Source organism: Hevea brasiliensis, chromosome 18 (assembly GCF_030052815.1).
Source record: "Hevea brasiliensis isolate MT/VB/25A 57/8 chromosome 18, ASM3005281v1, whole genome shotgun sequence".
Taxonomy (NCBI): Eukaryota; Viridiplantae; Streptophyta; class Magnoliopsida; order Malpighiales; family Euphorbiaceae; genus Hevea; species Hevea brasiliensis.
Window position 1 is genome coordinate 44,469,879 of NC_079510.1, and position 25,773 is coordinate 44,495,651.

General features: G+C 35.9%; 3 protein-coding genes and 1 non-coding gene across 6 annotated transcripts; 1 reads left to right on the forward strand and 3 right to left on the reverse strand.

Annotated features, from left to right (window-relative positions):
- The first annotated feature begins 278 nt into the window (after positions 1-278).
- On the forward strand, positions 279-1,990 carry LOC110651159 (uncharacterized). Its single transcript, XM_058140761.1, has 2 exons — positions 279-682; positions 857-1,990. Exons 1-2 carry the CDS (start codon positions 586-588, stop codon positions 1,714-1,716), a joined length of 957 nt encoding a protein of 318 aa, XP_057996744.1. The 5' UTR covers positions 279-585; the 3' UTR covers positions 1,717-1,990.
- A 91-nt stretch (positions 1,991-2,081) lies between these two features.
- Positions 2,082-8,930, reverse strand: LOC110651162 (protein BREAST CANCER SUSCEPTIBILITY 1 homolog). 2 transcript variants are annotated; one of them, XM_021806412.2, is made up of 15 exons: positions 8,230-8,930; positions 7,975-8,028; positions 7,809-7,879; positions 7,269-7,382; positions 6,499-6,989; positions 5,970-6,080; positions 5,192-5,891; positions 4,797-5,056; positions 4,587-4,687; positions 3,938-4,124; positions 3,744-3,844; positions 3,522-3,648; positions 3,273-3,438; positions 3,012-3,130; positions 2,082-2,577 (listed from the first exon to the last, which is right to left on the reverse strand). In XM_021806412.2, exons 1-15 carry the CDS (start codon positions 8,283-8,285, stop codon positions 2,227-2,229), a joined length of 3,009 nt encoding a protein of 1,002 aa, XP_021662104.2. In that variant the 5' UTR covers positions 8,286-8,930; the 3' UTR covers positions 2,082-2,226. The 2 variants fall into 2 exon arrangements, with proteins under 2 accessions (XP_021662104.2, XP_021662103.2); XM_021806411.2 differs by having other exon boundaries at positions 4,797-5,891; positions 8,230-8,928.
- Positions 8,931-10,042: 1,112 nt separating this feature from the next.
- Positions 10,043-11,958, reverse strand: LOC110651161 (BAG family molecular chaperone regulator 3). Of its 2 annotated transcripts, none has more exons than XM_021806410.2 (4): positions 11,593-11,957; positions 11,105-11,361; positions 10,529-10,675; positions 10,043-10,388 (listed from the first exon to the last, which is right to left on the reverse strand). In XM_021806410.2, the coding sequence occupies exons 1-4, from the start codon at positions 11,834-11,836 to the stop codon at positions 10,248-10,250; spliced, it is 789 nt and encodes a 262-aa protein (XP_021662102.2). In that variant the 5' UTR covers positions 11,837-11,957; the 3' UTR covers positions 10,043-10,247. The 2 variants fall into 2 exon arrangements, with proteins under 2 accessions (XP_021662102.2, XP_057997082.1); XM_058141099.1 differs by having other exon boundaries at positions 10,304-10,432; positions 11,593-11,958.
- A 4,365-nt stretch (positions 11,959-16,323) lies between these two features.
- On the reverse strand, positions 16,324-16,430 carry LOC131176153 (small nucleolar RNA R71). Its single transcript, XR_009146278.1, has one exon. It is a non-coding gene; the product is annotated as a small nucleolar RNA R71 (small nucleolar RNA).
- Positions 16,431-25,773: the final 9,343 nt, after the last annotated feature.

Sequence of the window (25,773 nt, forward strand, 5' to 3'; positions counted from 1 at the left end):
TTAACCCCAGGCACGAGGTAGCCTAAACTCTACTATATACATTGCCTGAAGTTAACTCAAAGTGGTTGGAAGAGGATAAGAAGTGGATATAAATTTTAGGACAAAAACAGAGAATTATTGCAGCTTTGTGTAACGGTAATAAAAATGTAGAAGTTATTCCCATTTTAGTGCAAGAAAGTCAAAGAAACAAATGGCCAATGAAAAAGTCAAAGCCCCATGAGCAATAATTGCGCTTGGTTTAGAAGCAAGAAGCCAAGAACAGCCAACCATTTTTCTCAAAATGACTCCAACGCCATCAAAGCATACAGTATTACGAAGAGAACCAAAACCAATCCAAAACCATTACTAAACAAGAGAGATAAATGGAGGGAGAGTGCGAAAGCGGTCTCTCTTTTTCTCATCTCTTAAGAAACTCACACGCACGATTCAATTCAATCTTTTGATTATCTTCCTAATGATATATATTAATAACATATAATCCAACATCTTTTTTTTTTTATTACATTTCTTGTTTTTTTAAGTTTCTTGGTTGATGCCTAGCTATAGCTTTGACCAAGATCATTTTCTTCTTCAAGATTTTCCCTCATGGAAAAAATATCCCATGTTCGAGCATTCTCATCTCCAGAACTGGCAGCTTCTTCTCCTATGAAAGCTCTAAGGCCAGAAGATTATAGTTTAGAAGGCAATTCTTTCTTTTTCTTCTTCTTTTTATACTTTGATTTTTCTCATTCTTGAACAATCAATTCAAATAACGAGTTCATGGCCAAGAAATGATGAGATATACATTGATGGCATGGGAACGTGAAGCCAATAGATCTTTCTTGTTTTCATGCAATTCTTTTATTGGCTTATGCAGGTATTGCGACAAATGTGAAGCTGCTGCTAAAATTAATTCAAGAGCATAATGGAGCGAGCACTAATGATGACAGGAAAATGCAAAGGATCGCTGGAATGATCACCATCTTAGATGATGTTAAATCGCGAATTGAAAAGTCTCAATCTGCCAGGAAAAGATTGGCTGAGCTCAGGAGGTGCAACACAGAACTTAGGCCTAGTCGTTCTCCTAGAGACAAGAAGCCTCAAGAAGCAGTGACGAGTACCGATGATAATGAGAGGTTGAGGAAGCAACTCAGTACAAGCTTGGCTGCAAGAAAGAGCCTAGAAATTATGTGTTCAAGCTTGGGAAAGGAAAAGGAAATTATGGCCTGTGAACTTGCCAGGAAGGTTAGCGAATTGAATGAAATGGAGGAACTTGTCAGTGACCTCAAGGCACAAAATGATACATTGTTGACGAAACTACAATCTCATGCTGCGGAGCACAAGGAGAAGAAAACAATTGCAGGGGATGCTCAAGGGAATGCAGCTCTTCAGGATCGAAACAAGGTGCTTTCGGAGCAACTGCTCAATTCTCTTGATAGTTATCGATCTTTAAAAAGGAAATACAAAGATGCAAAAAAGGAAAACTCTGAAATTAGGAAGACGATGGAAGAAATTGGGGTGGAAGTAATTGCTGGTATTGAAAGGATCCGTAGCTTCAGGCAAAGAATGGCCTCAAGCAAAGATCAACCAGCAGATATAGAAGAGGAGATTTCAGCATTGGAGCAAATGTTCCAGCGATTTAACATGAAAATTTCCAAGCATGAGGAGCAGAACAGTGAACGGGCTAAACCAAAAGCTGAGATCAGTGCCAGCAGCAAGCCTCCCGTTCTCGCATGAGAAGGAAAGGGTGACGAAAACATATGCTGCTTACTCTTGATTCTTGAATCTTGCTGCTGCTTTTGTTTTTATATTTTATATAATTCATTGAAAGAAGATGCGAATTGTTCGTTAATTGGCAAGCAGTAATAATGTGCCAAAGTAGAAGTTATCAGTCATGCATTGTGAATTTCTTTTCAATTGATTAGTTGAGTTACATAAATGCATCTCCAAATAGTTTGTATTAATCCCTAATTTTACTTATTTTCTTTCTTAATAACATAGTGCTTACTTCTTTCTCTTGGTGTAACTTCTCAAATTTATGACCATTCTCAGGTTGATGATGGTTAGTAATCATTCAATCAGTGATCTGATTCCCTTCATAGTTCATATAAAACATTAATGTGTATATTGCAGATATGTTTTTACATGTTTACATCATTAAAAACAAATAAGTAACAACCCTCTTAGTAAATACTTGATTAAACATGCACATGTACACTTGTCTTTCAATTGAAGCATAAATCACCATTATTCAGCAAAATTTTGCAGTTTGCAAGCTGCAATGGAGTTCAAAACCCAAGAATTGCTTACTGCCCTAGCTCCAGTTGCACTCGCCAGAGTTTCGGCGTCTCCCCTTCTTCGATTTAAAATAATTTCCTTCTTGCTGAGATCACACTTATCAGGAAGCTCGATGCTGTAAATTATGAATGTCGCAAGTGTAGAGGAACCCAATGACAAGACACCCTGGGCTCCAGAAATGGGTTTCCTATGCAGAACAGTTCCTCCACCAGCAATTAGAAGATCTTGAATATATCCCTTGTAAGAAGCTACAAAATCTCCCAGCATATAGAACCTAAACCCCTCAAAAATTTTTGGTTGCTGCAAAATAAAACACGTCAATATACTGTGTACGCATAAGGCCATGTCTGAGTGCACACATGCATGCGCAATGCTGTTAGGACTGTGCTTAATGGGTGATGATAAGAACATGTAACAGAATTTATCTCCACAAGCAAGAATTAAGATCAAGATTATTATCTTGAGAAGCCTCTTAGCGATGGAATTGTGATGTCTAAGGTGGCATACCAATCTTCTAGTTCTGAGAAAAGCTGGTGTTATGTTACAAATCCAACAGAAGCAAATTTCAAAACCATAACTTTTTAACAGAATAATATTGAGAGAAATAATATGATTGAATTGAAAAATGAGACCGCCACAGATACTATCCCCAAAACGATTAGACAAGCACAAGCATGAAGGTCACAACTGAGAGAGGTCAATTCCCTAGAGTGCAAATGAGCATGCAAACAAACCTTGTTCAGGATTCTCAGTCTTCCAAGTCGCGGGCCATCCCTGATTCCATGAATATCCACTAAAATTTCATATTTCTCCTCTTGAACAAGTTCCATTGCCTTCATGCAAGCCTTAACCCCTACAGAAAACAAAAGTAAAAGTTCACCAAATAAAATTATTACATTAAATGTACATATGAATCTTCAATGCACATGTAAAGGTGCTTGTAAATTCCAAAATTTTTTAGCACATAAAGCCATTCCCGAAAAACTGGTACTAACACTCAATATTCAGTATCCATTTCCCCTCCAAGATGCCCATCAAGATCTTGAGGGTTCTTCTGCATGCTCCATTTTCATTTGTAGATGCAATGACATGGGTGACGCTCAAATCCCAATTTTTCAACACTATAACTCCTGATAATCTCTCAAATTCAGAAACAATTTCCTGCAGTAACCAATAAAGGATTATTGTTTTTCCTTTCTTTTTTTTAAGGGAAACCAAACCAAAAGCAGCATCCGGACTGATACCTTTTCCTCAACTGTGAGAGCAGAACAACAAAGAACCAGCTTGTCTGCTGTTACACTTGAATTCCAATTTGGACATGAACTGACATCATGTTTTAAAACAACTTTGCTGCACTGATTGGGCCTTTTTCTGATAGAGGAAAGAGAGATCGCCAAATTACATATATGCTTGACAATCCAATCATCAAGTATACTGACACAAATTGAATTGAAGATTCAGCATACCTTTTTGGAATGCATTTCTTTCTTATTCTCTCTTCAGATCCTGAGTCTTCATCAGGCAACTTCGAAGAAGCATGAAGAGGGCACAGCATGACAAAGTTATTCTGTTGCCAAAGGTTCAAGAGAATCAAATTAAATAAGCATGCTATGCAGAATTTGCATTAGGAGTGAAAGAATTTCAACTAATGACACTTAACAGTATCCCATCGACATTGAGGGATCATCTTTGCACATGTGACATGGAAACTTTTGCGACAACTCTTCTCATAACATCCAAGAGCAGCACCTTTAAGTCCACAGCAGCAGCACGTTATCCTCCTACTTCTAGTTAATTCAGCTTCAAGATTAATTGCAGTATCATCCTCAAAATAAACATTAGGCGCCCTGTATGTATGAATTTGAAGGATTATACCACGTCCATAATATCATAATTACAAGCATTGGAGACAATCTACTGAGGATTTCAAAAGTGAACTCATCTATCATCAATGCTGTTAACAGAAATTTTTCAAATATATGAAAGCCCATCATCTTTTCAGCCAGAAAATTCACATCATAACAAACAATGATATCTACCAGAATTATCTGAATTGAGCATATAAGATTTTCTATTGACCAAAAAATCACTTAAAAGCTTATGCAGATCATGGCTTCCTGAATTGTTTTACAAAAATCTTCAGCAGTATGATTACGAAAGCACTCAAATTTCCCAACTATGTCCACAAAAATTAATTATATTTGTAATTACTTTATCTGGTACAAGCAAGCAAAAAACTATATGACCGTGGTTTTAATAAATAAAAGAAAAGAAATTTCCTTTGGCAGCTCATTGAAGAATGCTCTTACCACTCAGCACAATTTCTATGAGAGTGTATAACCTTGGATCCACTGTTATAATTTGCAGCTACAGGCCTGCCATTGCAGTAGTGGACCATCTCTCCTGAGGCCTGTCATTTGGTTTGCATATTTAGAAGTGGAGTAAGATCAGAAAAACAGGTTATAGGAAACAAGGGAAGGAGAAAAAGGAAACTGTGACTTGAAACAAGTAACAGATACCTCCGAGTCTTCTGAAGAAAGACAGAAAGCACAATGAATATTAAGAGCAAGGGTTTGGCAAGTATGCAAAGCCACTACATTTGCTTGACCAAGCGTCCCCAATATTTCTGAATTATCAGGAATTTTCGAACCAAGACTACCTCGAACCTTCCTTTTGTACTGAGTTTCTTTTACAGAGACAGCAGCTGCCTTTTCAATGCATTGAGTTTCCTTTGCAGAGATACTAATATGACCCTCTTGATGGTCATTTAGTAACCCATCTGTTGAGATGCCATAAAAGGAAACTTTCATCTTTTTTGTACTTCTTAACTTTTTATTGCTTTCTGAATTCAATACAGAGTTAACTTCAATTCCATGTTTCTGCTGTTTCTGCTTGATATATGAGATGCACTTACCATCAACTTCAGGAGGGCTTTTGCCTTCTTCCAATGGGTTTTGAACTTTATAAGTTTCTTCAATCACGTTCATATCAGTGGAATCCAATTTTTGTTTCTTCAACCTCAAAGAACAATATGCATGAGAGGTGCTGGCATTCCCACACATTTTTCCGATATTTTTTCTAAGATTTTCATTATGACATTGTTTCTTACATAGTGAAGTAGACAACTCAGCAGCCATCTTTTTGTCACTTTGATTTTGTGCTTCTGCTCTGAGAGAAACAGGGAGAGCATTTTCAGGTTTTGATTCAGCTGCAGAGGTACCAAAAACAGCCTTCTCTCTCCTCCTAGTTTTCTTACACTCTAAAGAGTTTCCCTTGTCACATGCTTCCTTCTGCATAATTTTTCTAGATTTCATCTCTGAATTAGAGGGAACCTCAAAATTTTGCTCTGCATCTTTCTTAACACACTTCTTTAGTGTTGCCTTTTTCCTAGCAGTCCTAACTTTCCTTTTGGATTTGTTAGAGGCAACTTGACAATCAGAACTTCCGGGTCTCAGAGGGGACAGAGTAGGAGATTCCTCATCTGCAATGTCCATTACATCTTCAGTATCAGAACATTTTTCATTTCCAACACTGTGTTCATTTGTATTTGAACTCAGTAAGAGTACTTCTTGTTTGCTTTCTTGATTTCCATCAATTTCACCAGCATCCTCATCCTGCAAATTACTTGAATTTTGGTAAAATCCAAATGATTTGAACAAAAAATAAAAGATATATATAAGTTATGGAAATACCTGCATCATAGCAGGACTTGAAAAAAGTTCAGGGGAGCAAGCTTTCTGTGTCCACTCAAACATTTCACTATTAAAAAGATCTGCGTCATTTGGTTTGCCACACACTTCCTCCTATATCATGTTGCAAAAACACAACTAAATAACTTCATGTCATTGAACATAAATGTTAAGTTAATTTTTGGAAACTCTATGATATATCTTGCTCATTTCAAATTTGGATGGAAGCAAGCACAATTCATGGCTAAACTTACAGAAAAAGTTTTATACCCCAAATGTCAAAGCTGAAGGCTTAAATAAACTTGAGCATGTATTAGAAGGTGAGTTCCATAAATAGCATATTAGTGAATAGATAAGTAACTTGGCAGCTTAATTATATGTCGATTTTAACTGGCCTAACCATAAAATTACACAAGCTACTCAAAGAGGACTTTCACAAGTAAAAAAAATATGTTATCACTTAACAAGTCATGTCAACATCTACATATGATTTAAGGATAAATTTGAAGATAATGATAGACTGATCACTTACTGCTTGGGATAATTTAGAGGGGCTGTCATCATCTGAATCCTTGATATCACTAAAAGTAGGAATGTTTGGAGGTGTTATATCCAAAAATTGACTACCAATAGTATGCTGACTTAACTTCTCTAAACCTTCATCATCTCTCAACCAGAAAAAAGGGGAAAACACAGGTTCACCTTTTTCAAAGGGAGCAGGATTCTCTCTTGGGATCAATGACCTGTTCTTAAATCCATCCTTAATGTTTTCACCTGATCCAATCTCTAGCTTCTCAGTTCGTGTTGGGGTTTCTGAAGGAAGACATTGTGGCACCTGAACTCTTTTTTTAGCAGGGAAGGAAGGCTTCGCAGAAATAGGATCAGAAACTTCCTGGCTGGATTTAGTAGTATTTCTTGACCTCTTTCTTGTGGAAGATTTTTTCTTTTGCACTCTGTCCTGACAAATTATATGGATATCTTCTCTTCCGCAATTCGCATCAGCCTCTACTTGCTCTTTTGTGTCTACAATATGAGAAAAGAAAACAAAAAAAAAAAAAAATGGTGACCCACTTAAATACAATCATCCAGAAAGTCTAGTCCAAATTAATACATTATTTTAAGAAACTTCAGCTGGTAGAAAACAATAAGCATGAAAATAAAGCATGACATGTATATAACTAAACACACTAAACACAAATGTTAAGTACAATGCATGATTACTTTTATCTATTATTCCAACACGATGATGTATAATTTCACTTTGCATCATTGCATATCCAAGTTTTTCCGTTGCAATATTACCAGATGATTTAGCTGATGGTGGATTCTGAGTGACAAATATCTGGAATCCTGAAGCAGCTTCCATACTTTTGTAAATGCTCACTAGGCTATCCATGTGAGGAGCAGCTCGAACCTCTGCATCAAAACCATGCACAAGCATAGAAGGAACAAAGAGAATAAGCATGGTCTTGCCGAGTAGGTGGACTAGTAAAAGAATGTGAAGAAACTGCTTATTTTCATTCATTTTGATATCAAAACATGCATCCAATTCAGTGTCTCAAACAGATTATTACATTTCTTAACGCATTCAAGCAACTGACTATGTCATTATAACAAACACAAGAAATCCCGTATTGTCTAAGACAAAATTCTATTACCCAATATGGTGCTAAACAATCAGTAGCATATGGACGCTAATTTTTTCAGATTAATTTTCCATCTCTATTTGCAAGTTTATATCTTCTTTTCAAAACTTTGAGAACCCACCCACTTATCAAAAACCCATTTTCTGAAAGCAATCCAAATTAAATCAATTCCGATGATAAAAGTTCAAATACATACCTCTACGCCGATAAGGCACTTTACAAACTGGGCAAGTGGAACCCGACTTCATCGACTTCACAATACACGAACTGAACGCAAACAAAATACAATAGTTCATATCTTCTTTCTAATCTCAAACTTTATGAAATAAAAATAGAAATAGCACAAGAAAAATTGAGCTTACTTGCAGAATACATGATTGCATGTAAGCGAAACAGCGGAATTCAGTAGACTCAAGCTGCAAAATTAAATTATAGTTTCAATAAAATAATTTTAATAAATACCTTTTTTTTTAAAAAAAAAAAAAAAAGACAATGCAAGAACAGCATCCATTACCCAAATTAAACAACCCATAAACAGATTTTTAAAACAGAAATAAATCAAATTAGGGGGAAAAAATGGTAATCTGAATACACACACGCATATGAAGTTAAATTACCAGATGGGGCACTTAAGCTCTCTGCCCATTTTCTCAAGGTGAATTGGATCTCCCATTTTAGCAGAAATTTAACAGTCCTTAGCTTGGAGTTCTTCTGTTTGCCCCAGAGAGAAGGGGGAGGAGGAAGGGGAGTAAGTAACCGAGGAGAGAGAGTTTTGAATTTGAAATGCGGGGAATTCCTTTCGACCCGCCAAAGCTACTTATTTTCACGCGTCTTTACTTGGGTCATTGGCGGGCTTATCAAATTTTTGCAATAAACTCGTTACCGATACTCTTTTTCAAAACAAAAAATTTTGGGACAAACAATACTCGAGAGCAATGTTGTTAACTCAGCCCATCAGCCGGGTTGATCCAGTAAACTGATACTAAATCGAGTCAGATTTTTAGTTGAGTCGAATAAAGAAATAAATAGTAACAAAATCAGTGATTTGTGTGGTCCGAGTGATTAATTCATTTGCCTAATGAGTACAAAGTGTATTCGCCCATGTTTTCTGGGCAAATACACTTTGTAATGAACTAAGACTTGCAAATTATACTAAAAAAATACTAAGATTTATTATTAGTTATGCCAAAAAAAAATGCCACATTAATATTTTATTTATATAAATTTATTGTATAAATAAAATATTTTTTTACTTTTAATATATGTGATATATTTCGTTGTTATTAAAAAAGATTTTTCAATGGGACAAAAAGCAGGAGCCAGAAAATCTAAAATAGTCAATTCCACCTTCCTCCTGACATCTACGACAACGTTTAGAGTGTGCAAACGGTCAATTTGATTTCAAACTGACAAAAATAAAAATTAAAAATTTTAAAAATTAAATTAAATCGATTAATAAGAGAAAATAAAATCGAATCAAATCGATAAATTTTAATTTGATTTTAAATCGATCAAATCGAAATTTATAAATTGAGTATTTGACTTTCAATTAGGTTCGATTCGATTTTAAACTGATCAAACCTAAATCTTATGGTTTGGTTCAATTTTTTTTGATTTTCTTGATATATATATTAATAATTTCGGTTCGGTTCGGTTTTTTTTATTTTTTATGAAAATAATCGAATCGAACCGATTAACGAAAATTATTAAAATTATAAACCGAATCGAATCGATTGAGCTTTAAAACCAAACCGATTGAATCAAATTAACTCGGTTCGATTCGATTTTTCAATTTAAACCGAAAACTGCTCTCTCCTAACATCGTCAATATACTTTAAATCTAAAAGTTTTATATTAGCAAATTTTGTAAATGAAAAATTCAATCTAGGATCTAGTTAATTTTAACAAATTTTAATAAAACAATATATACATGGCAATATTTAATTAGATGTAAATGCAAAAAATTTGGGATTATAAAATTTGTAATAAAAATTTTATTAAAATTCTAATATTTTAAAATAATTTTCATCCAATCAATTTTTTTACTAAATTTACTAATATTAATATATTTTAAAATTATTAAAAATAGTGGCAGTCATTTTAAAATTAACATTAGGGGTTGGGATGGGAGGAAGACACTATAAAAAAAAATTTAGTAAATTATTATTTTAAATAGGTCCACCATAATTTTATACAATGTAATGTATATACCCGAGTGTATAGACTCACTCTTTAATATTTTAATAAAAAATAAAATTATCTATTTAAATCTCTAACATCATGCATTATCAGCTTCATGGTAACATTATTATACTTTTTTAATTCCTTCATAATCAAATCAAATAACTCCTATTATGTTTTTTTCCCTTCTAACCTAATAGCTAATCAGATTATATGGTCGGATTTCCAACTTAGGGATTAAAATTTCCGATTTAGTACATGCTTTAAGATAATCATTCATAAATTTCTAATTAACAAATTATGATGACATAGCGTTTGACAAAAATCCAACCACATAAAATTTTAATCACCAACGCTTGTTGGCAAGGTTCTCGAGGGACTGAAGAACAGCAAGTACAAGAAGTGGAGTAGATTGCTTCTGTTTCTCTGGAGGCAGAGACGAATGAAAAAGTAATCAATCAAAAATTTCCCATTGAGCCAAGGCCCGAGGAGGATCAAAAGTCTCCCATTTGGTAGTGACAATAACAGGCCTTACTTTTGCATTGGATATCTTCAGCACATCAAGAGTTTCCACACATTTCTGCACTCTCTTACCCTGCATAAATCACGCCAGAATGTTTCAAATTACCCTGCACTCTCCTACAATGCGTAAGGGTAAATAACGGCACTTATAGTATAGGAAGGGGCGAAGGGCTACTAAATAAACAATGAAGAGGAAAGACATTGCAAAAATACCTGCAAATTTTTGAGAGAAGTAGCATCTCCTTCTGCAGAAATGCTATCTAGCTTAAGTGCCTGTCTCATGAGCATCTCAATTAATGTTGTGATTTGAACTTCTGGCACCTTAATTCCACTAGAGATAGATTTTTCAATTGCAGAAACCTGCAACACAATAAGAAAATGAAGCTTCAATTTAACTGACTTCAATGGAAAAAACTAAACTTGAACAGGGCCATGCATTGCCTAGGCTGGGATCATATTTCCGATATGCAATAGCTGACAAGGATTACGAGGGGCACGGAGGAAAATTTGCATTCCTAGCAATAGGAGTCACTACCCTAGAATTGCCGGACTTTATTGGCCCATAAAGCTGCTGATATAAGTGGATAGTACACAGGAGTCAGGAGCCTCTCCATCGATCTTTCTCAAAAGGCCATAGCCACAAACTCCAAATTAACCCAATTTGTCAAGATTCTAAGCCAGGCTGTTTTGATTGTGACAGTCACCGTCACCCACTCCAAGTTTTGACCCAATAATAATTTTTAGAAGTTCATAAAAAAATTCAAGAAAATTAAAATGGGTGGTGGTCACCTGCTCTGCAAGCTTATCAACCTCCATGGTTACGCTAGAGATGGCACGATGAGCGCTCTGGATCCTGGAGTTTTTACGCATCTGAATGTATCTTCTCTCTATGCTTGCTGGGTCCTCGATTAGTATGACTTTTGATCGATCTTTGACTCCGCACGTGTCCAGATATTGTCCATTTTCGCGTTCTTTTCCTTTGTACATTAGCCTCTGATCAGCCGGCGGTAATCCTGTCTCCGCCATTAGAAGCTTCTTCAACTCCCCTGTTAGTCAAACCCCACATTAGAATCAATTTTCATTTGTCAGAACTTGATTTTACAATGATTAGAAGCTCCAAAAATCATGTTTTGTTAATTAATCATGAAGAAAAAATAATGAATATATTTTTTTAATACAAAATAATAAATATAATATGAACTTGGCAAACGTTGTCGTCCATTTTTTTTTTCTTTAACACAAACATTCAAAAACTTGGATCAAACTACGTATCTTACCAAAAGTTGCTTGAGAATTCACCGAGATCTCGTATCGGAGAGCACCGTACGATACTCGGAGGCGTAAGATAGTAGGTGGAACTTCGATCTTTTCGTTTCTTTTCTGGACCAGCATTCCTCCTGGTCTCATCTCCCACTCTACGCATTCATCTCTCAACGTAAAGGACGACGACGAAGTTATCGTCGTCGTCGAAGCCGAGCTATCACTCATTATACCATACACATTCGACCCTCTCTTCATCATTTTTTGAGTAAACTTTCCAGGAAAATGAGAGAAAAATATCCTTGAATTCTAAATAGTTGCGTAGTGTGCTCTTCGTTCGTTCTTGCCGACAGAAACACTTATACAGGGTGTAATGCTGGGATGGTAGCGAGGTGGGGTTTTAATGTTTTTTTTTTTTAATTATTTTCTAAAAATGTTTATCGGGTTTTGCTTAAAATTAGAAATATGAAAGGATAGTAATTGGACCAATGGAGTGGTGCCACGTTTTGACTGGGTGGCTAGTTTGCAGTGACAGCTAAGCAGAGAGTTGCCGACAGTTCTAAGTAAGCAAGCATCGAAGAGAAGCAAAAAAAATAAGGTGTACGCCTTTTTTATTTTTGCGTTAATCGGGAAAAACGTGGAGTTTTTCTACTGGTTCTGATACTGCTAGTGCTGGTTTGTACTGTAGGATATCATTTTCACTAACGTCGTTTAATGAAGTTGGTTTCATCGTTTGGTCTAAGGCTAATTAGTTAAGAGGGACATGAGTCGTCGTTTTCGTAGATGAGAAACTGAAGACGCAGGCCATAGGAAAAAGGAGGTAAATAAATGGGACCCAGAAAGCGACGTGATGGGACGATCATCATTGGGAGTTGGATTAATTCCTTAAGTTTGGTGATTAATCGAATGTGTGGTGAGAAATGAAGGTTAATAACGTTGCTTAAGTTTGTTAACTGTAATGTTTTAAAAAGGATAATCAAGTACTAACGACTTGCTTAAAATAAAGTCTTACCAACTAAGCTGATATTGTGGGAAAATCAGTAGCTCTTACTGATTACAGCTTTTTGTCCCAAGCTCTAACTTAGGATTTATCGTATTGCTTACTCTCGAGATAGGATGTATTAAAAGCTGAATCTTTGATTGTTTAGCTTATCACTTCCTAAAATTTTAACTTTCACACATAATTTGGTGGTCCACGACTATAAGAAATGTGATTCTCCAACTCTTCTTTCTCTTGTTTAGTTTTTTTGTTTTTTTTTAATTTTTATTTTGTACTAATGAAAGAAAACTATCATTCATGAATCAAATGGAGTTCCAGTCTTCCTGTAACAGGAACAAAAGCTGATCAGGCAGATTTGAAGTCCATCCATTTACAAACAGCTGTCCAATCTTCAGTAGAGGGAGGAATGAACAAACAACTATCCAGTCTGAACAAACAGCTATCCAATCTGCACTTCTATTGGTTGCTCTAGGAATGATCATGACTTTGCCAATAACAAGCTGTTTTACATATGAATGATATAGCCTGAAGCTCCCAAGAGATGGGGGCTACAGGATGAGGAAGAATGTTGCAATTTTGCATAGTCAGATTTTATCCAGCACTGCTGATATCCTCTAGCTATGGTGTAATGAAAAGCAACTCTTACAGCCACTCCTCTGTTGCCAAGGGAGATAGGCATGTTGGAAAAAGAAAGAGGAGAGAAAACACTGTTTTGTATTTCACACATATGAACTTTCAAGTACAAGGGATATATACATATAGGACAGGAGTTTAGACAACCCCTCAAATTCTAATTACATGAACCTAAATTAATATCCATTCATGAACCATCTATGAAATCCAAAAAGACACATACTTTGAATTATTACATTAATTATATTTAATCGCCTAGAAAAAATTAAAAGATAAATGAACCTAGACATATATAGGAAATTGCAAATTATTTTTTCAACACTCCCTCTTAATTTGCAATTTTCTTTTTCACTCCAAGACTAGCACATAATCTTTGAAAAACCTCAAACTTGAGTGGCTTGGTAAAGATATCCGCAATTTGATCTTGAGACTTTACATACTTGAGCTCTAGTTCCTTTTTAATAATGCATTCTCTAATAAAATGATACATTGTATCTATATGCTTGCTTCGATCATAAAACACCAGATTCTTAGCAAGAGCTTGTGCGGACTTATTGTCAATACAAATCTCCGTGGCTCACTCTTGGGTTAAATAAAGCTCTTTTAACAATCTTCTAAGCCAAATAGCATGATAAGTACAAGAAGTTGCCGCCACATATTCCGATTCACAAGTTGACAATGTAACAATGGATTGCTTTTTAGAACTCCATGTAATTGCACAATCACCCATAAAAAATACAAAACTAGTTATACTTTTTCTATCATCAACATCTCCAGCAAAATTACTATCACAAAATCCCACAAGCTTGAACTCATTAGATGAAGAATAAAATAACCCAAAATCAATGATACCTTTAAGGTAATGTATAATTCTTTTAGCAACATTCATGTAAGTGATGCATGCATTTTAGATCATCATTTAGGAGTAATTTTTGCACATAATTTACCCTTATTCATAGCTATTATTTTAGATATTAGTATATATTTAGTCAATTTTGCAATTTTCACTTTTCTTAGTTTAATTTTTGGAATTCATTTGTTTTGTAGGATAAATTTGGAGAAATTTGATGTATTTTGATCAGAGTAGCCATTTGGAGGAGATTAAAATCGAATTGCAAAAATTTTGAAGTTGAGTAAAAATGGCGAGAGCGACACAACTGCGGCAAAGACAACCGAATGAGCTTATGTCGCAGGTTGTGTCGATCGTCAGATATTCACGCCGAGAGCGACACAACCCGCGACACAACTGACTCGGCTTATGTCGTTTTTACTGGAAAATAATTGACGTGGCATTTCCGTTACTCCAGCTTTTTACCTCACTTTCTCTGGATCCTTCCCCCTTTTACCCATTCTAGAACAGTCCCCTCGCCTATATAAAGTGCCCTTTATCACTTTCTTTCCATATAGAGAGCAAGGGAGTCATTTTCGGAAAAGTTAGAAAGAGAGAAGGAGGAGCACCTTCTGCATTTTCTTCAGCAGCAGCAAGGATCACGTTTCTGCACTTTTCTGCAGAGATCCTTCTGCAATTTGCTGGGTTTTTTCTACCCCTTTTAGCTTACATTTCCATTATTTCTTCATTTCTTCATTTGGGTTTGTCTTTAAACAATGATTTGTGAGTAGTTGATTGAGATTCTAGAGATGGGTTTGTAAATATTGATTTGTATTGTGGTTTTGAACTGATTTAGCCATTTAAATGGGATTTGTTATATTTTGATTTATTGCTTGTGTGCTTATTGCCTTGCTTGATGAATGGGCCCTCATTAAGTTAAGTTTTAATCCTTAATAGATGGAGTGAAATTTGAATATTGGGGATGGATAATCTTGCAATAAACTTTATTTTCTTGGTGTTAGAAATAAGCTAAGAAGATTAAGGGGAATTTTCCAAAAATCAATTTTATGCATTAGTTGGGTTTTTGTTAGATTTGAAATACCGTGAAAACAGGGTTTGATTTAATGAAAACCAATTTTGAGATGCTTGAAAAAGGTTTCAAAAATTTAAGAATTGATTTCCCTCAAAATTGCAATTCTCATGTGTTTGGCTAAATTAATGATAAACCACATGCAAACAATATTGAAAATCCAATCTCTAGAATCAATTTTATTTTTATTGAATTTAGATTTAATTCTTTTTAATTTCATAAATAGAAATTTCAAATTAATTTTTGGTAATCTAGTTTAATTAATTTTAATTAATTGTTTGATTTAGTTTTAATTTCTCAAATACCAATTTTAATTCTAAATTTCATTTTTAATATCTTTAAATTTTGTCATTCTAATTAGCTTATCCTTTTATTTCCAATTTAAGCACAATTCCCTGTGGGATCGATATCATTTTTAAAACTATACTACTGTGACCCGTGCACTTGCGGACACACCGTATCAAGTTTTTGGCGCCGTTGCCGGGGAATTGTTTGTTTTAAGTTGGATTTTAATTGTTTTAAGCTAATTAGAATTTTTATTTTCTTTTATTTTCACTATTGTTCCTTGTGTTTTTCAGGTACTTTTCTTGTTTATGAGACGATCGAAAAGCACAAGTGACACCGAATTGTTGTTCAATCCTGAAATTGAAAAATTCTGTCGAGCCAACAAAAAGGAATACAAAAAAAGAAAAGAAGCAGAAAAAGAAGAACAACAAATATTTGAGCAAGAGGAGACAATCGAAAATATGGAGAATCAAAATAGAGCTATTGGTGGAAACAATGGAGGAAATGAGCAAAACGGGCAAAATGCAGTTGCTAATCAAAATGATCCTCAAAGAAGATCCATGTTAGACTATGCTTTTCCTAGATGTACTGATGTGAGAGATAACAGACCTATTATTGGAGCTAATCAATTTGAGTTAAAAACTGGTCTCATTCAAATGGTTCAGAATTCACAATTTGGAGGTAGTCCACTTGAAAATCCTCATTCCCATTTGAAGAAATTTTTGATGATATGTGGTACACAAAGACAACCTGGAGTTTCAGATGAAGTTATTCGGCTCACCTTATTTCCATTTTCTCTTCGGGATTCAGCATTGGAGTGGTATGACTCACTCCCACAAGCTATTATAGCTACTTGGGAGCAGCTATCTCAAGCTTTTCTATCTCAATTTTTCCCACCTGGGAAAACCACTCATTTGAGGAATTTGATGGTAGCTTTTAAACCAAGGGATGATGAAACTTTGTATGAATCTTGGATGAGATTTAAGGAGCTTGAAAGGCAATGTCCTCATCATGAAATACCCAAATGGATGATTGTTCAAAATTTCTACACCAGAGTTACTCCAGCCATAAGAAACACAATTGATTCACAAGCAGGAGGAGATTTCATGAGAATGACAAGTGAAGAATGCTATGATCTATTAGAGAAGATTGCTCATAATACCCATTTATGGGGAAATCCTAGAGCACTTGAGCCAAAGAAAGCTGGGATCTATGAACTAGACTCAGTTAGCTACATGAATGCAAGATTTGATCAGTTGACTCAGCTTCTTAGTGATTTTTGCACAAAGGCAACAAACTCAACTCCTATAACTATGCAACAAGTTGCCTTCACAGATGGAACTCAAAGTTGTGGAGTTGATTACTCTTCTTATGGTGATGATTATTTGCAGGAGCAAGCTGCTTATGCAGGAGGTTATCAACAGAAACCTATGGGAAATGCTTACTCTAATGTGAACAACTCAACATGGAGACCACAAGCAACTTTTGCTCAACAAGGCCAAAGCTCAAATTATGCTCATAACCAGCAGTTTATGCAGCAAAATAGGCCTCAATTTCAGCCTCAATTTCAGCCCACAAGGCAGCCACCACCGGGATATCAAGCAAGAGCACAACAATCCCTTCCATCTCATGAACCGAAGCCAACCTTGGAGAGCATGATGGAGAAATTTTTTGCTGAACAAAGCAAAATGAATAGCAAATTGGAGGAAGAAATGCAACACATGAGACAAACCATGGATCAATTACAAGTCCACAACCGCATGTTGGAGACTCAATTGGCGCAACAAGCAAGCTCATCAGGAAGCAATTCCTATGGGAAACTACCTAGCCAACCACAAAACCCTCATGAACAATGTAAGGTTGTAACCTTAAGAAGTGGTAAAAAAGTTGGTCAAGAGAGTGAAAACAAGAGAGAAGAAAAAGAGAGCACAAAAGAAGAAAATTCAGTTGAGAGCAAGAAAAATGAAAAAGAAGAAGAAAGCAAAAGTGAGCAAGAAGAGGGAGAGAAACCATACATCCCACAGACCTTACAAGCCCACCCTTCCCTACCCTCAAAGATTCATCAAGCATAAACTAGACAAACAATTTGGCAAATTCCTTGAAGTGCTAAAGAAGTTGTATATCAATGTGCCATTCACTGAGGCACTATCCCAAATGCCAAGTTATGCCAAATTTTTGAAGGAGATTCTTTCCAACAAGAGAAGGCTAGAAGATTATGACACCATCAACTTGGGAGAGCAATGCAGTGCTATAATCCAGAAGAAGTTACCTCCCAAACTCAAAGATCCGGGTGTGTTTTCCATTCCTTGTCATATTGGTGATAATTGTGTGGCAAATGCCTTATGTGACCTTGGAGCTAGCGTCAGCCTAATGCCACTTTCAATATATGAGAAGTTGAATATGGGAGAGTTGAAGCCCACAAACATGTATCTTTCATTGGCTGACCGTTCAATTAAGTATCCGGAAGGCATTCTTGAAAATGTGCCTATCAAGGTTGGGAAATTTTACATTCCGGTGGACTTTGTCATTTTGGATATGGAAGAAGACACAAAAGTTCCTATCTTATTGGGAAGACCCTTTTTGGCAACAGCTGGTGCATTAATTGATGTAAAGGGTGAGCAATTGACGCTTAGAGTGGGAGATGATCAAATGATATTCAACATCAATCCAGCCATGAAAAGGAAACATGAAGAAGTTGAGTCTTGTTTGCGGGTAGACATTATTGATGAGATTGTTCAAGAGCATTTCAGACAAAGCTATCCACACGACCCTCTTGAAAATTGCTTAGTCCATGGTGGGAGCATTGATGATGACAATCACAACATAGCTGCTTTTGCACAACACTTGGAGAGCTCTCCACCACATCCTGAAGCCACAATTTTTCAACTTGAAGGAGTGCAAAATTTGGAGATCAAACCACCATCATTAAAGGTAGAGGATGCCCCAAAGGTAGATCTTAAACCTCTTCCTTCCAACCTCAGGTATGCTTTTCTTGGACCAAATGAAACATATCCTGTTATAATTAATGCATCATTGACTAATATTGAGAATGAAAAATTGTTGAGAGTTTTGAGAGAATATAGAAGAGTTTTGGGTTATGCAATTGATGATATAAAGGGAATTAGTCCAACAGTTTGTATGCATAGGATTTTCCTTGAGCCAAATAGTAAACCTTCCATTGAACACCAAAGAAGATTGAATCCTACAATGAAGGATGTTGTGAAAAAGGAAATCCTAAAATTACTAGCTGCTGGAATTATTTACCCCATTTCTGACAGTGAGTGGGTTAGTCCTGTGCATGTTGTACCAAAAAAAGGTGAGGTGACAGTTGTTAAAAATGAGAATAATGAATTAATACCCACTAGAACTGTTACAGGTTGGAGAATGTGCATAGACTATAGGAAGTTGAACAATGCTACAAGAAAAGACCATTTTCCCCTTCCTTTTATGGATCAAATGTTAGAGAGATTAGCCAAGCATTCATTCTTTTGTTACTTAGATGGATATTCTGGTTTCTTTCAAATTCCAATACATCCTGATGACCAAGAAAAAACTACCTTTACCTGTCCCTATGGCACCTTTGCCTATCGAAGGATGCCATTCGGATTGTGTAATGCGCCTGGCACATTTCAAAGGTGCATGATGGCCATTTTTTCTGATTTTATTGAAGAAATTATGGAGGTCTTCATGGATGACTTTTCAGTTTATGGCACTAATTTTGATTCATGCTTGACTAATTTGTCTAAAATTTTGCAGAGGTGTGCTGATAATGATTTGGTGTTGAATTGGGAGAAATGCCACTTTATGGTCCAAGAGGGGATCGTTTTAGGGCATTTAATCTCAAATAGGGGAATTGAAGTGGATAGAGCTAAAATATAAATTATTGAAAAAATGCCCCCTCCAACCACTGTCAAAGGAGTGCGGAGTTTCCTTGGACATGCTGGGTTTTACCGGTGATTTATTCAGGATTTTTCTAAACTTGCTAAACCCTTAACAAATCTTTTGAATCATGATGTTAAATTTGATTTTAATCAAGATTGTATGGTTGCTTTTTGCAGGTTAAAGACGGCATTAACAACAGCTCCTATCATGCAACCCCCAGATTGGACTTTGCCATTCGAAATCATGTGTGATGCAAGCGAGTTTGCTGTTGGAGCTGTCCTTGGCCAGCGAAAAGATAGAAAACCTTATGCCATTTACTATGCAAGCCGAACCCTTGATGAAGCTCAAGTTAATTATGCCACAACTGAAAAGGAGTTCCTTGCGGTAGTATTTGCACTCAATAAATTTCGTTCTTATTTGGTCAACTCAAAGGTAATAGTTTTCACTGATCATGCAGCAATAAATTATTTTATTTGCAATAAAGTAGCTAAATCTAGTTTGATTAGATTGATTTTTTTTCTTCATGAATTTGATTTTTATATAAGAGATTAAAAGGGTGTTGAGAATGTGGTGGTGATCACCTTTCTAGGATATAAAGTGAAAATAAAGATGATGAAATTGTGCCAATTGATGAATTTTTCATGAATGAGCAGTTGTATGTGTTGAATTCTGCACTTCCATGGTTTGCTGATATTGTGAATTTCTTGTCTTGTGGTGTCTTGCCACCTGATTTATCTTGGCAGCAAAAGAAAAGATTCTTGCATGATGTTAAATTTTATTCCTGGGAAGAACCTCTTTTGTTTAGAAGATGTAATGATGGAATAATTAGGAGATGTATACCAGAGGAAGAAATAAATGATGTTATTTACCATTGTCATTCCTCTGAATATGGTGGTCATTTTAGTGTCTCAAAAACTGTTGAAAAGGTCTTAACATCAGGTTTCTATTGGCCTAAAATGTTTAAACATGTGAGAGACTTTGTAAGCAGGTGTGATAGGTGCCAAAGGGTAGGCAACATTTCCAAGAGAGATGAGATGCCTCAACAGTCTATATTAGAAGTTGAATTATTTGATGTGTGGGGAATTGATTTCATGGGGCCATTTCCATCTTCTTATGGAAATAAATATATCTTGGTAGGGGTGGACTATGTATCTAAATGGGTAGAAGCTATTGCTACACCTACCAATGATGCAAAAGTTGTGGTGAAATTTCTGAAAAAATTTATTTTGACCAGGTTTGGTGCCCCACGTGCCATAATCAGTGATGGTGGTAGCCATTTTTGCAACCACCAATTTGAAAAATTGATGAGAAAATATGGGGTAAAGCATAGGATTGCCACACCATATCACCCTCAAACAAATGGCCAAGTAGAAATCACAAATAGAGAAATCAAGCAAATCTTGGAGAAAAGCACAATAAGTCCAGAAAAAATTGGTCCCTTAAATTAGATGACACTCTTTGGGCATATAGAACAGCGTTTAAAACCCCCATAGGAACTACACCTTATAGGTTAGTTTTTGAGAAATCATGCCATTTGCCCGTAGAGTTAGAACATAAAGCTTATTGGGCCATAAGAGCAATCAATTTTGATTTACAAGCTGCTGGACACAAAAGACTTTTGCAACTTGATGAGTTAGAAGAATTGAGACTTGATGCTTATGAAAATGCTAGGATCTATAAAGAAAGAACAAAAAAATGGCATGATAAGCATATCAAGAAAAAGGACTTTAAAGAAGGAGATTTGGTTCTCTTATTCAATTCAAGGTTGAAATTTTTTCCAGGAAAATTAAGATCAAGGTGGTCCGGTCCATTCAAAATTGTGAAAGTTTTATCTCATGGTGCTGTGGAAATTTTTGGTGAAAAATCTGGTAATTTCAAGATAAATGGACAAAGGTTGAGGCATTATTTAGCTGGTGAGCCAATTGAGAAAATAACAACTTGCTATCTTTCTCATTCTCCATGAAATTTTGAGTGAGTATGGTCAAGCTAAAGACCTAAACTTAGCATTTTTGTACATAACTCATAATTTTCCATTAATTCTTTATTTCTTTTATATATTTGTTTTAAGCTTTTCTATACTCCTTACTCAGAATCTAACATTGTTCTAATTTCCTTGTGCAGATGGGATGCAATGCATTGCAAGCAAATGAGCAATAAAAATTTTATTTTTTTAGCTTTAAATTTTAGGTTTTTAATTTGTTCACTTATAATTTTCATCTCTCTTTTGTTGAATATTTGCTGGTTCATATTGCTGGATTCATTGCCCTTTTGGTTAATTTTAAGAGAAAATTTTTCCAAATTTTAACATCTTGGTTTAACAAGAAAATTATTTGAATATGGGTGTGTGAATTGGTGCTTTGAAAAAAATTATTTTGTGCGAGTATTTGATGAACACAACAAGTTGGACAATTAGAATTCATGTTATGAAGGTTTAATTATTTGAAATCTAATTTGTTTCAATTTTTTTTAGGTGCTATGAAATTTGGTCAAATTGGGCAGCAGATTACATAACCGGGTTTTGCTTGTGTCGCCGCTTGTGTTCGCTGGGCACCCTTTTGGGATAAAAACTCCCTTCACCGGAATGGGCCAGCAGCAAACCCAAAACCCTAAAAACCGTACCCCACCAGCCCAAGCCCGAAATTAAACCTAAAATCCAAACAAAACCCAAAAGCCTATACCCAAGCCCACAACCCAAACCTAAAGACCCTAACCCGATAGCCCATTACCTTCATCTTCCTCTCGACATCGCCCCCGACACAACCCTCCCTGCCGTAACCTTCATTTTTCCCGTCGCCTTCACCGGCCGCCATTCTTCCCATATTTCTCCTTTTCCGATCACACCCCTCCATTTCACCATATCCGACTCCCCATTATCCTTCGAAAACTCATCTCCCCACTCCTCACAGCCGCCATAACCCCAAACCACGCCACCCATGCAAGCCGACCCATCGCCGGCCCATTCTGGTGACGCTCCGATCGCCACCTTCAAGAAGAAAAAGGCGAAAAGTATCAAACCTCACAAATTGACGGGCGGCGTCAAGCGGAAACAACCAGAACCAGCCACAAAACAACCCCCAATCCCGCCTCCAATGCCGGACGCACCTGCTGACCGACGTGGCATTCCGAAATCAGCAGTTAAGCGCCCCGGTACGTCTAAAGGTAACCTTGCATTCCCTTCCTCTTCACCTACTGCTATACATTGGATATTACCTACTGCCGAAATGAAGAAAAATAAGGCAAGAGTTGCAGCCCGACAAATGGTTCAAACTCGATATTTAGATGTGTCTACACTTAAAACCTTGAAGATTTATGATGAAATGCAGTCTCTGTTAGATGCTTTAGGTTGGGTGCGATTTGCACATAAACAGGAACTGGTCTACCCCATTTTAGTGCAGGAATTTCTGGCCTCCCTGTCCACTAATGAGCATAAAATTGCTTTGGACAATGACTTGACGATCCATTTTAGATGCCTTGGTCAAGATAGGGTGCTGTCTATGGATAATTTTCACCATATATTTGGCTTTCCACCTGATGGTCTGTTCAAAATACCCACTAACCAATGGGACTATAATGCATGTGAATTTTGGAAGCGCATTGCCCCTTCAGCAGGTAACTTCAAACCAGACACGATAAGGCCTCCAAAATTGAAAATCATGCCTTGAGATTGCTTCAGCGCCTAATTGCAAATACTATTTTAGGCAGAGGATCCAGTGTTGGCACAATGTCACAATATGATCTCTTCTTTTTGTGGTGTGCAAAACCGGCAAAAGGCTTCCCCAGTTATTATTTACCGCCATGTGATTCGCTGGACCACTAGAAGTCTGGTAGTATTGTCTTTGGAGGCTTAGACACACCTATTGCACATTATTTTGGGTTTAATCATAAAATTCACAAGTGTCCTGCTCTTCCAACTGGTTTGTTATTTTTGTATGGACATCATCTGGCCAAACAAAAATTTTGTATCAAAAATGAAGCTACTAAGCGATGAGATTCTGCACTAATGCACAAACCACTGGTTCTCCCACGCCATTAGTTCATCCTCGGACTACGAGCGACCATTTGTGCGACCTTCTACACAACCTCCAAGACGAGCTCCACGGTAGCTCAACTACGCTGGACCATCCATAGCAACTATTTTGACATTCATGGAGAATCTCAGTGATGAGATCTATTCTTTTCGGCAAATGACGGATGTTAATTTTCAGACACTGCGAGACTTAGCTGACATATATTTGGATCGAAGTGCTGAAATGCCAGATGAATTGAAAGTCATGCGAGCTAAGCTGGAGAAGATCGAAACAAACCAGGCACTGATTTTGAGCATCATCTCTCCACAGCAGCCACCACAAGCACCGCCTCCACAAGATGGCAAGGGCAAAGGACTTCTCGTACCCGACTGACCAGCTTTTATTCTCCATTTACATTTCATGTCTTTAATTACTTAGTATTTTGAACTTATTTTGCTTGTGTTGTTTTACTTCAACCCTTTACTTATTCAGTTTTTTTTAGTTCCTCATAAAATACATTTTTTCTTTTATGTCTTTCGTACATTGCTCACTTGCTTTAATATGCTCCTTCAGAATTTACACTTGATAATTATATTTTCTGCGCTTAACTTCCCTATTCCAAATTTTTGAGATTAATCGATTTAATTAATGGATTCCATTGCACTGTTTCTTTTGCAATGAGTGCAGCAGCTGTCCAAATTTTATCTAATTAAATTGGCTGCACTTCAATGAGGTAACAATTCTCATCTCAGCTTGTGTCACTGTCAACACAAGTTGTGCTCTCGCTTATGCAACATGGTAATAATTCTTTATGCACATATCAGCTACCCATTTTCTGCACATTTTTAACATTGAGGACAATGTTCATTCTAAGTATGGGGGAGAGGGTAAATTTTTTGCAAAAATTACTTTTTCCTTTTTCATTTAGCGACACACTCATACTTGTAAATATTCACATACATACACTTGCATATAGCTTCATACACTTAGTTATGCATATTTAGTTGCATATAGGTTGACTTGACATTTACACTCATGCATTTCATTTAAAATTTTTGGATTTTTAAACCAGTCTTTGAATTCCATAAGCCACTTATTCAAGCAATCCAACTTGCCTTTAGATGGTTAGTGGAATGAAAGTTCCAGCTGGGTACAAAGTCTTAAGCATTATTCTTTCTCTTACTTAATAGTGAAAATTAATACATTCATCTAGGTATGCAGATTACGATTAGTTATTTTGAGTTTTGAGTGTCTGGATAAGCCTTTAAGAAAGAAAATGGTCATTGTCGTCTCACCATTCCTAGAACAAGCATCTTAGATCTTTCAAAGCGAAATTTTTAACTTGCATTTGATAAGAATATGATTTAGGCATTTCTTCATATTTTAAACCTCACATTTAGCCTTAACCTACCTTAATTTCATTTTAACCCTTGCAAACCCCCTTGAACCTTAATTCCCTAATTTCTTTGGAACCCAAATCATTTACCTAGCCATAAAACCTAAACACTACCACCTATCTATGAGAATAATATTTTAGCAATTAAGTGCATAAAAAAAAAAATCTCGGAGGATTGAAACATCTTGAAAAGTGCTAGAGTAATTGTGAAAAGTTGAAAAGGTCACCAAAATATCCCATAGGTAATTTTGGGTGTGACATGAAATAGGGACACATACAAAATCAAAATAAAATAAAATAAATAAGCATAAAAAGTAGTCCCTTTGTATAATCATTGTGATAGCACTTGAGATTCATTGTGAATTTCTTTCCTCTTGACTTGATAAAAAAAAATTTACTATTATAAAAAAAAAAAAAAGAAAAAAAAATTGGATGCACTTTGAGTTTCATGATTAATATTATTCTCATATTTTGTTTACCTTATTTTTTTGTTAACCACAATCTTACCCTATTAGACCCCATTACAACCCTTAAAAAGACCTAATGATTCTTTGAAAAATGCTTGTTACATTAGTAGAGTTAGATTTTTATGCTTGCATATGGGTTTGGCAATAAAATCTTCCATACATTACTCACCATCTATTTGAGACACATTGGCTATCTATTTCATTTAGGTTTGTTTTGGCACAATTGACTCTTGTAGCTGGTTGGTATTTGTTGCTTGGGTTGATTGGTTAATTCTTAGCTATTCTGTAATAGTTGAGAGTGCTTGCTTCATTCTTTGTGCTTTTGCTGGTGGGAATTTGGAATGTTGGTGGCTAGAGGTAAGTTGGTAGTTTGGATTAGTGAATTTTGTGTTTTCAAAGACTGATTCTATTCCCTTCCAAATGAGTTTTAATGAAATTTTGCTTGAGGACAAGCAAGAGTTTGAGTATGGGGGAATTTGATGCATGCATTTTAGATCATCATTTAGGAGTAATTTTTGCACATAATTTACCCTTATTCATAGCTATTATTTTAGATATTAGTATATATTTAGTCAATTTTGCAATTTTCACTTTTCTTAGTTTAATTTT

Bases quoted from the DNA above. Each gene is read 5' to 3' on its own strand.
- LOC110651161 (XM_021806410.2), bottom strand. From the start codon at position 11,836: ATGATGAAGAGAGGGTCGAATGTGTATGGTATAATGAGTGATAGCTCG. The intron at 10,676-11,104 runs GTGACCACCACC...ATTGTGTTGCAG, and splicing joins TTGATAAGCTTGCAGAGCAG to GTTTCTGCAATTGAAAAATC. The intron at 10,389-10,528 runs GTATTTTTGCAA...TGATTTATGCAG, and splicing joins CTTCTCTCAAAAATTTGCAG to GGTAAGAGAGTGCAGAAATG.
- LOC110651162 (XM_021806411.2), bottom strand. From the start codon at position 8,285: ATGGGAGATCCAATTCACCTTGAGAAAATGGGCAGAGAGCTTAAGTGC. The intron at 7,383-7,808 runs GTATGTATTTGA...GTTTTGATGCAG, and splicing joins AGTGCCTTATCGGCGTAGAG to AGGTTCGAGCTGCTCCTCAC. The intron at 5,892-5,969 runs GTATTTCCATAA...AGTAATTTGCAG, and splicing joins CAAGTCCTGCTATGATGCAG to GATGAGGATGCTGGTGAAAT.
- LOC110651159 (XM_058140761.1), top strand. From the start codon at position 586: ATGGAAAAAATATCCCATGTTCGAGCATTCTCATCTCCAGAACTGGCA. The intron at 683-856 runs GCAATTCTTTCT...TGGCTTATGCAG, and splicing joins AGAAGATTATAGTTTAGAAG to GTATTGCGACAAATGTGAAG.